The sequence below is a fragment of the Opisthorchis viverrini genome (assembly GCF_000715545.1).
Source record: "Opisthorchis viverrini unplaced genomic scaffold opera_v5_55, whole genome shotgun sequence".
Taxonomy (NCBI): Eukaryota; Metazoa; Platyhelminthes; class Trematoda; order Opisthorchiida; family Opisthorchiidae; genus Opisthorchis; species Opisthorchis viverrini.
The window spans coordinates 259,120-269,934 of NW_008751709.1; the positions used below are offsets into that span (position 1 = coordinate 259,120).

The 10,815-nt window shown below is 44.3% G+C and overlaps 1 protein-coding gene across 1 annotated transcript in view; it reads right to left on the bottom strand.

Annotated features, from left to right (window-relative positions):
- The window catches only part of T265_03603 (hypothetical protein), a gene marked incomplete at both ends in the record, with an annotated part of 49,703 nt that extends 39,294 nt beyond the window's left edge, over positions 1-10,409 (bottom strand). Inside the window, 5 exons of the mRNA XM_009168138.1 lie at positions 7,088-7,343; positions 10,006-10,081; positions 10,119-10,192; positions 10,236-10,367; positions 10,403-10,409. Of these exons, the coding sequence (XP_009166402.1) occupies positions 7,088-7,343; positions 10,006-10,081; positions 10,119-10,192; positions 10,236-10,367; positions 10,403-10,409 (545 nt within the window). The remainder of the gene's footprint in view (positions 1-7,087; positions 7,344-10,005; positions 10,082-10,118; positions 10,193-10,235; positions 10,368-10,402) is intronic.
- Positions 10,410-10,815: the final 406 nt, after the last annotated feature.

A 10,815-nucleotide genomic window follows, 5' to 3' on the forward strand; every position in this document is an offset into this window, starting at 1 on the left:
ATTGTGCACAATTCCGTGGTTTCTATGTAGAGCCTAACTAGCTAGCATTACGAGTGACCTGTATGCTGAGTTTTCCACTCCAAATAGCAAAAAAGCAGGGGAGGTTTGTCGTTTTCAGAATCCTGTGTTATAAATTGGCCTATTGGGAGACTTCGACTGCCGATTAGTAATTACACAGATATACGTCTCCAGACGACAGCGAATGCCGAGCCTCCCAAAAAAAAACGCCACGAGGGGACACTTCACTTTCCGTGTCTAGGCAAAATTGCCACTAATTAGTGCCACGTATCTATCTGTGGCAGTTCGTTTCCAGTGGAACTCAGTTCGTTGTCAGTCCGCACAATTTATCCAACCTGTAAGCATTAAGTTTCTCAGCATATTTGCTGTACTTTTAACGATTGATTTGTTTGCCAAATTTAAGTTGAGCTGTGTTGTTCTCTCTGCTCCAGCATTGTGGTACTAACATGTGACCCATTTCTCATGCTGTCTTTTGCACGTGACACCTTACTTGTTTCAAGATTGTGCTTATTCTACTCATGGTCACTCAGAGAACCATGTAACTCTTTGGCATTTAAGATCATCCCACTTGCTGTCTTATACCACATTTATTTGAAAAATATTTACTATAAGTTTGGTAATTCGACAAATCCTGACATGCGGGTCAATCCATCGTCGTAACCAGAATAATCACGCCAGAACAGAAGGATAACTGTTCAAACGAGAGTGATGTGAGTATGAACAGCACATATCCCGCGAACCCCACAACAGGTTACTGGTTCAGAGTCAGGCAAACCAATCAAATCGCTCAAACACGTTCGAACACGTTCACATATGGAGTATTGGTAGCACACTCGCCTCGCGTGTTAGATGTGCGAAGTTCAGACCCCGGCACGGTCATAGGATATGCACTGCTAATAAGCTGTAATAAGAGCCAAACTCGGGTCCAGTGCTTCCCTTCTTTCGTGTGGACTCACCAGAATAATTGCACCAGCAGAGGGGAACGGCTGTTCAAACGAGATCGATGTGAACGTGAACACCACATATCCCGCAACCACCCACAGCGAAATTCGACAGTTACACTCATCAGTATACCAATTTGGTTTTAACGGCAACTAATTATACGTAGCTCCAGGCGACACCCAATCCCATTCAAAGGGAAGCAGATCCGTTGGACCAGATGGAGTGATCCCCTTCTTTCTTCAATGAACTTGATTCGACCCCTTCATTTCCGTTGTACCCTTGAAATTTGCACTTGTTAATGAGATGGCTTGAGGTACACTCTCGGGAAAATGTGGACATGGCCGATATCTACAGTTGCTCAAATTGTGCCACATAGTCCTCTAATTGGGTGTGGACATACTCAAGTAAATGAAGGGTGATCGCCTCCCACTGGTTATTTATCAGAAGCCTGAAAATAAACAAAACTCGGTCGGTGGAATGGAATCTGGATCCAACCAACAATTGGAACTAAGGTTCAGGCAGTCGCACTCAGGACATTCGTGTCATGCGAGCAGAGGCTGCGGTAGACCACTGAAATATGTATGGATGTCGACGGATCGCTTCTTAGTACCCTCCGGTGTCAGGTTAGCGACAAATTGCAACGTCCTTCATTAGAAATCAGGAGTGCTGTTATTGTGACCTTGTTGTAGCTTGCTGAACGGTAGTGCAACTCTGTGTCGGTCCCTTGGCTTCCTGCTCCGCCCAAATGGTACAGCAAAAGGCACGGTAGCTCTACACATCCCTTCATGGAGACAAAGGAAAATCATTACAACTGTATATATATATATATATATATATATACAGTTGTAATGATTTTCCTTTGTCTCCATGAAGGGATGTGTAGAGCTACCGTGCCTTTTGCTGTACCATTTGGGCGGAGCAGGAAGCCAAGGGACCGACACAGAGTTGCACTACCGTTCAGCAAGCTACAACAAGGTCACAATAACAGCACTCCTGATTTCTAATGAAGGACGTTGCAATTTGTCGCTAACCTGACACCGGAGGGTACTAAGAAGCGATCCGTCGACATCCATACATATTTCAGTGGTCTACCGCAGCCTCTGCTCGCATGACACGAATGTCCTGAGTGCGACTGCCTGAACCTTAGTTCCAATTGTTGGTTGGATCCAGATTCCATTCCACCGACCGAGTTTTGTTTATTTTCAGGCTTCTGATAAATAACCAGTGGGAGGCGATCACCCTTCATTTACTTGAGTATGTCCACACCCAATTAGAGGACTATGTGGCACAATTTGAGCAACTGTAGATATCGGCCATGTCCACATTTTCCCGAGAGTGTACCTCAAGCCATCTCATTAACAAGTGCAAATTTCAAGGGTACAACGGAAATGAAGGGGTCGAATCAAGTTCATTGAAGAAAGAAGGGGATCACTCCATCTGGTCCAACGGATCTGCTTCCCTTTGAATGGGATTGGGTGTCGCCTGGAGCTACGTATAATTAGTTGCCGTTAAAACCAAATTGGTATACTGATGAGTGTAACTGTCGAATTTCGCTGTGGGTGGTTGCGGGATATGTGGTGTTCACGTTCACATCGATCTCGTTTGAACAGCCGTTCCCCTCTGCTGGTGCAATTATTCTGGTGAGTCCACACGAAAGAAGGGAAGCACTGGACCCGAGTTTGGCTCTTATTACAGCTTATTAGCAGTGCATATCCTATGACCGTGCCGGGGTCTGAACTTCGCACATCTAACACGCGAGGCGAGTGTGCTACCAATACTCCATATGTGAACGTGTTCGAACGTGTTTGAGCGATTTGATTGGTTTGCCTGACTCTGAACCAGTAACCTGTTGTGGGGTTCGCGGGATATGTGCTGTTCATACTCACATCACTCTCGTTTGAACAGTTATCCTTCTGTTCTGGCGTGATTATTCTGGTTACGACGATGGATTGACCCGCATGTCAGGATTTGTCGAATTACCAAACTTATAGTAAATATTTTTCAAATAAATGTGGTATAAGACAGCAAGTGGGATGATCTTAAATGCCAAAGAGTTACATGGTTCTCTGAGTGACCATGAGTAGAATAAGCACAATCTTGAAACAAGTAAGGTGTCACGTGCAAAAGACAGCATGAGAAATGGGTCACATGTTAGTACCACAATGCTGGAGCAGAGAGAACAACACAGCTCAACTTAAATTTGGCAAACAAATCAATCGTTAAAAGTACAGCAAATATGCTGAGAAACTTAATGCTTACAGGTTGGATAAATTGTGCGGACTGACAACGAACTGAGTTCCACTGGAAACGAACTGCCACAGATAGATACGTGGCACTAATTAGTGGCAATTTTGCCTAGACACGGAAAGTGAAGTGTCCCCTCGTGGCGTTTTTTTTTGGGAGGCTCGGCATTCGCTGTCGTCTGGAGACGTATATCTGTGTAATTACTAATCGGCAGTCGAAGTCTCCCAATAGGCCAATTTATAACACAGGATTCTGAAAACGACAAACCTCCCCTGCTTTTTTGCTATTTGGAGTGGAAAACTCAGCATACAGGTCACTCGTAATGCTAGCTAGTTAGGCTCTACATAGAAACCACGGAATTGTGCACAATGAATGGTCAACAGAATAAGGATTGTTGATCCTGGAACACCCAGTTGTCGAAGGTTTCATGCGCTCATCAGAATGGGTTCAGAGGATGGCCTATTGCTTGATCTCTAGGTTCAGTGAGGCCGATCGCTTTTCCCGTAAAGTGATAATGGCAACTGAGAACGTCGAGGATCCAACTTCTATGTTATTCAAGCGCATCGAAGTATGTACCATCAACGTTTTCCGATAGGGATGTGGCTAGCGCACCAGCTCTTGATCGGTCTATCGACTAACCGCAAGTGTTCTCGAAACAATCCTCAGTCCCTCAGACTAGACAATCGAATGTGGGCGAATGTACGGCTATTATAAAATTAGTAACCTCCAGTCCAATGCAAACGTGAAATCCTCTTGACATGCAGGGTTTGAATAGGTTCAGTTCGTTGAAGATGTACCTTGGAGTGACATTAAGGATGTCACTCGCATCACATCTCAATGGAAAGGAAACTTACACTCTAGTGACTAGTAGGATGTTGATGATACTGGCGGCCACCGATAGGTAGGTACCAAAATGCTTTATTTTATCTCACCTACGTTTTCAGTTGCTATTTAAATCGGATTAAGGAGATATCCGGATAGACGGCTTGATATAGGAGACGGGGGCTTGCTGATTTTAAACACAACCCAGGTAGCGGGCCGTACAAACAAAACAATGGGTAATTTGCTGGTTCTGTTCACAGTGCTCACATTTTATTGAGCCCGACAGTATCTGGTTATTGTATGTCTTCTAAGAAACATGAGGCGACCTGTTGAAGCAAATTATGTTGCTTGGGAACATCATGAAAAAGATATTCAGCTCGGTTCCAGGTGAGTCTCCCGTCAAAACCCAACTGATTGTATGTATCGAGACATGTAACCTTGAAACGATAAACACCCCACCCAGCATAATGCAGATAAGCTTGGCCGAGTGAAGTATTCCGGTGCATGCTAGTCCCAACAAATCACTATCGCTCTTTCACCTGGTTAGCTATTTATATCCGTCCTGTGAAACGCAAACCGCGCTGTTACAGAGCGAGATTGGAGCGGTATTTTCCTGGTCGATCGGCTATCAGCACCAAAACCAGGTTACGGGTGCTTAACTGGCAAGCAAAACAGCACGAACCATCATCTGGTGGCTCTGACCAAACTATCGGTCAAATAGCGGCCTACTGGTCAGAAGCCGATGACTATAGTGTCTGGTTTTAACAAACCGTGGATTGTGTCGTGTCACTCTTGGAATCCCATGCTGATAGTTCGCTTGCTAGTGTTAACTTTCTGACACTTGCCCGAGGGTTGGAGTCTGGCATAATGACAACGGAGCAAGTCCTGTCGCTTCTGGACATCCACGCCTCAAAGACGTTTCCACACAGAAGGAATCCTGTCTCCCGACGCTGTCCCATTGTTTGCTTGCTGACAGCTGGAGCTGTAAATTACAACTGCCCTCACTCCAGCTCGCATTGCTACACCAAGATGGTTGTTTGGAATCTACATCACTATTGCACGCTCTGCTTCGTCATTCATCAGCGACTGCTTCTCACCTCAGCTTGGCGCCTGTTGTTATCTCGAAAGCGTTTGATTCTGTTTCGCAAAACAGCTGTCAGATCTGTCCAAGCGTTTGCAGCATTGTCACTCCTTATTCGACACATTCTACAGTCCTATGAGGATGCTGCAGAAGTTTTCCCCAATTCCGAGGTTCGCTGCCACAGAGACGTGAAGCAGGAAGCTCCACTCTTCCCAATGTTGTTCCTCATGGCAGTGGACGAGGTTCTTGGATTGTCGATGTTGCAACTAGGATACCAGTCACATGACATCTTAGTGGATGGTGAACCCAGTAATCACCGAGGGTGATTACTGGTCAAGTCCACCAAAACACGCTCAAGAGGTTTGACAGTTACATCAGGCAATCTATTTGTGACTGGCTACGTCTGCCGAGAGACACTCCGATCAGCCACATCCACGCCGGTAACCAACATGGGGGATTTGGTATCCCAAGCCTGAGTTCAACCATCCCGATGCAACGGGAAACGCGCGTGGAAAAGTTTTCGACCACTCAGTGCCCAGAACTATGATATGTGGTCAATGATTCGCATTTAGCAAGGTTGTTCGGGATCTTACCCTTCCGATCCGAGCCACGCTGCATGCGTAAACACTAAGGAAGAGATGGTGATTGCTTGGGATGATAGTCTACACAACAGCGTTGACAGTCACAGGTTACGAGAGTTAGTCGCTTCATCTCTGTCGAATCGATGGTTTGTGTTTCCAGAACGAGTGTTTCCTCGGATATTTATCCGCCGTATTCAGCTCTGGTGCAACCTATTTAGCAAGAGAGTTAGAAGCGCACGGCTTGGTTATGGTGGCCAGACAATCTTCTGTAGTGGAAACTGTGGCGAACCGGAGAGTCGTGCATATTCTGTAGTCCTGCTGGATCACACATGGTGCTAGATGCGCTAGTTGTGATCGAGTCGCAAGGGAAATCGCGAAATGTCTTTGTCGCCTGGGATGCCGAGTCTCCAAAGAGTTGAAAGCATTTACGTAGACGTCTTCATCAAGCCTAACCTAATCGCTGTTCACGATCACTGAGCAACTGTGACGAATGTAAGCATGGTCTCGGATAGGCGCGGAGTGACTGTGTTTAATGAAAAGAAACATAGCCATGATGGTTATGATTGTTCCCTTGCCATCATCTCAGTCCTTCGTGCAATCTGTTGTGATGTCGACTTTTTGGTCCACCAACCAATGACAATTTCATGTAGAGGGGTCCACTTTCCTCAATCTGTCAAGGCTACCATTGGACTGGGACTCCCTAAAATCAGTCGGTGACTTGCATTCGCACACCATTTTACGTTCTTTGTGCACTTGCGACACTTTTATGAGTGGAACATGACGTTGCCATCGACCTTCACATCCGACCCAGTATGACAGACAGCTTGTCCCTGATGTGCGAGTCTTAATTGTGCTAGCGCCTACAGCGCCTTGAAGAGTATTAAACATTGTTTGCCCTTTCTTCAGCTGCTGGTCTTTACAAGCGTGTTTCCATACCAAACATTCTCGCATAGGCATTTATCTTATCTGACTGGAGCTGTTGGTGGTACGCCTTTGAATGGGACGCTTCCCTCGTTTTATCTAATATTCTCCACTACACCCTTCCATATCTATCGTTTGGATTTATTTTTCATTTTTTCGACCATCCAGTGCCTTATGCACCTATCCTTCCTTGCACTATGTATATGCTGATTTATGTTCTCGACCTCATTAGTGGCTAACAAGGTACCCTATTTCTGAGACGGAGAGGTGTTTACCTTCTCAGGTCGGATTTACATCGTTCATCTCTACAAAAAGCACTCATTCAAGGCCCTACAATTCAGTAACACACCACTGACAGTATGAGAATGTAATGCAAAAAAGAGGGGGACACTGAATTCAGTTATACTGTTCTCCAGACACATCCAGAACCAAGATCTACAATTAACCTGTATGGTCCGTTTGTCACCAGCAAACTTACTTGCGGTAAAAAATACGCGGATATTCATCCAGAGTGACGCACACGGTAGCCAATTGTTCCGCCAATTGTTCTAACTGAGTCTTTTTGTCAGGAACCAAACGCGCGGGCAAACTGTAGGTTTGTCCTGTTTCTTGACACTCAAGACTAAAAAGACACGATTCGATGGGGATGAAATCCAGATCCAATTGCTCCAAAGTTTTGACGTATTGCATGCCTCTTGAAGCAGCTATGACATTCAGCACGTCCCTGGGGCATGCTTTGAGAATGGAAACGAAGATATTCATTCAGATGAATAATCTAAGCAGCTGTGCATCCACTGATTGTGATGCGTTCGATTCGTCTACTGAACAGAGACGAAACCCTAAAAAATTGCCTCGATATTTAGGACCTGATCGGACAAGTGTCATCCGCGAAAAGCCATCACATCATTGAAACTATGCCAGTGAATAAAGCGTAGCCTTTTCACCTATGGAATTTAAACTCACCTTGGTAATCACTCTGAGTCTATTTATCGGTCTGTTTTGCCTTGAGGCTGTCCACACCCCATCGGTTGTCTTATTTGAGAACACGACCTAAAGTAAGTGCTCGTCTCTACGCTGACATCATTAGGCTATAAGTCGCTTGCAACGTGCTAAATATTCATTATTAACTATGCTTCGCATCGAGAACGCGATTTGTCCAACTTAGGAAACCTAATAAAAGGCTAACAAATACAGCTTTGTCCTGAAGCTTCAATCACGTAATTTCGGACCTATAGTAGTGTAACTTAGCAGGTGACCGGTTGATGTAAAAAGACACGCCGCATTTCGGCTTCCCCGGATTTTCAGTAGGCAAGCACTCAAAGAAGCACCGGAAAATAGTTGCTCTTCATATGATGATCTGAAACTCGTTCTAAAAACGGCCATTCATCATTTTATCTGTGCGGTGGCGAATTTTTCGCGTCTCATAAGGGCCACATGACAGCTCACGAAAAATAAACAGGGTATTCTCATATTACTGATATTCCTCAAAAGGCATCAAAACATACAAAGCTGATATTCTACTTGAATCCAAATTGTACTGACTTCGACAAATCAGTCAATTTGGGTTCAAGTAGAAAGTAAATTTGACGGAAACCCGGAGACTGCGCCTATCTGATCAGCCCTAAGAAGGGCGAAACCGGACTAGGCAGTCGGAAAGTTTTCAATAACCTTTATGAAGATATACCGCGATATCTCTAATATCGTACCAACTAAAACATGAGAAGGCCTCTGTGCAGTAAATTCAGTTGAGGAGTATAATAAACGACAGATTCAATTGAGGCTACCGTGAAAACAAACTGATACGCAAATGAGTGTATTGACGATACCAAGCTGAAATTCGAACAAAGAGACGTTGTTAGACATTCCTTAACGCTAAATTATGTGCAGTAGTCAATAGGGTTCATTAATCAGGGTAATGAGGATTGGAGGTGTTGAGTTCCATTTTCCTGAGGAACTTTTAAGAGGGGAAAAAACTTTTACCGTAGAAAAATAAACATCGATCGGCACTACTCACCAACCAGCTACTAGATCTAAAAAAATAGTCCATCAATACAGTCCTACCAATCAATCAATCACAATCGAACCACGGCTGAAGTGCAAGATGGTGACGAAATATGCTACCTTCTATAAGCTTAAGCATCAATCCACCATGCTTCCAACAATCACCACTAAATCTGAACATTATCAGCACCATGACTCGTTCATTTGCGTTGTTGCGAGTTTTCAGTTAACTCGCAAACATTGACCACGTGCCAAGCTCCGGGGGAAAGTGTATGCTAGGACAAAACAGTGGAGTGCATAAACGACTTTTTAGAAGGAAGCTTCTTATTCCCGCTCAATTTGTGGCTGAGCAGCTATGATCACAACACAGAGAGCAGTTATTTTTGCTCACTTGATAGACTTTTCGAGTAAGAGTGGGACTATAATCTTCTCGAGGTTATTTTTCGGTGAATGCAAGCCCCCTGTAGATAGTTGGCTGACGAAGTTGGGCATGAGCCAAATTACGTGAATTATGCACAAAAGGTACAGCGATTATATAGACTTTGCCCTGGACGTACACTACTCTTTAGCTAACCGTGAGTAAATGAATGAAGTTCTAAAAGTCCTCACGGAATTGTCAAGAACGATAACTTCCAATTTTTAAATGTCAGTGTGTTCCCTATTGTCTGACGTAAGTGATGGAATTGATAACTAGGCCCTTTCATATGACCCTTAGCGAGAAGATGACAATGAAAGTTGACATTCTCAAGTGAAGAGAAGGATCTTTTGATAGCATAATGTACAGTCTGTTTTGGCTAAGTCCCATATCAAGACCGAAGGTCCTCTACACTCGGTTCCATGGGTGGAATCTGTGATTATTCAAAAGCGATAGAAACTATACCCCGCCTTAAGACTATTGTCCCGTGGCATTACAACAGTGAAACGGTAAAAATTTAAGTTTTATCAAGGATGTCCGCGGGCTGCTGATAGGAAAAAAGTTTGCGGACAGTCGCTTGTATAATAAAGTACCCAAGACTCAGGCTCCTTTTCCAAGGGCAAAATTCGACATTCAAGTAAAGGATTCGTTCATAAACCAATCAAGAAAGTGGAATAAACAGTAAATATTAGGCCTGCATATATACTACTCTAGAGAGCATCGGTGAATTGGACGAACGGCTGAAAAGAATGTATACTAGTCCTGAGATAAAACGAAGAAAGGCCCACAAACGTAAGGTTTTAATGGGGATTCATTCAGTAAAAAGTGATTAATATTACAGAAAGGGTCATTTTTCCCGGGGTTATTGATAAGCTATCGAACCCTTTGCTGATGCAAGCTTGTGTTTACCGGAAAACCAGTCCCAACATTCATTAAATTTCGAAAAACATCATGCGAGATAAATATACAAGACCACTTACGCAACAGAAAGAACACATGGGCTGCCGGATACGTTGGCATCTCAGAACTGAAGTCTCGAAGAAAAAGATCCACCTCCTGTTGATTTAGAGTGCACGCGGAACAAGGGACTTACTCTTCTATGCGGATACATAATGTAGATAGCCTCCATATTAAACGGCCTTCGGACTTTGTACAAGGATTCAACCACTACAAAAAGGTAATAAACTGTAGAAGACAAGCGATAGCATACGCGTGATTCCAAATTCCGTGATATCATGCATTTTGTAGACAGAAGAAACGACACGCGTAGCCCTTTCGTCCATTATCAAAATCTTCCAGGAACCTGGTTGATACAATGGCTGGAAAACATGCTTTCGAAAAGCTTAACCCGATTAAAAAGGTAGTGCACTAACTTACCATACATTACAGCTGATTGCAGCGACATCGGTAGAAATTAGCTCGACTCAGTCGAGGTAGATTCAACTCGAGCTATAAAACAAATCAATCAATCAATCAATGTCAGCTGCAATAACCGCGTTCTCGTTGTACAGTTGTTGTAGCTGCCACAGTTTCGTTCACCGATGATTTGGGGGGGGGGGTAGCTGCGCATTACAGGGGGGAGAATGATAAACTGTGCATAAATCCAGCACTGTCAGTGGGGGAATTGGGAAGGGTGCTATGCAGTGAAGCTTAAATGCACGAGCGCTATTGAGGGCGCGACTGGGCATTGTCTGACAATGTCACTAACTATTGACGTGGACCGTCTCGGGCTTCCCATCCAGGAAGACGGCAATGACCAGCGCAGCTGAGTTTGCTGGTAAAGGATTTCA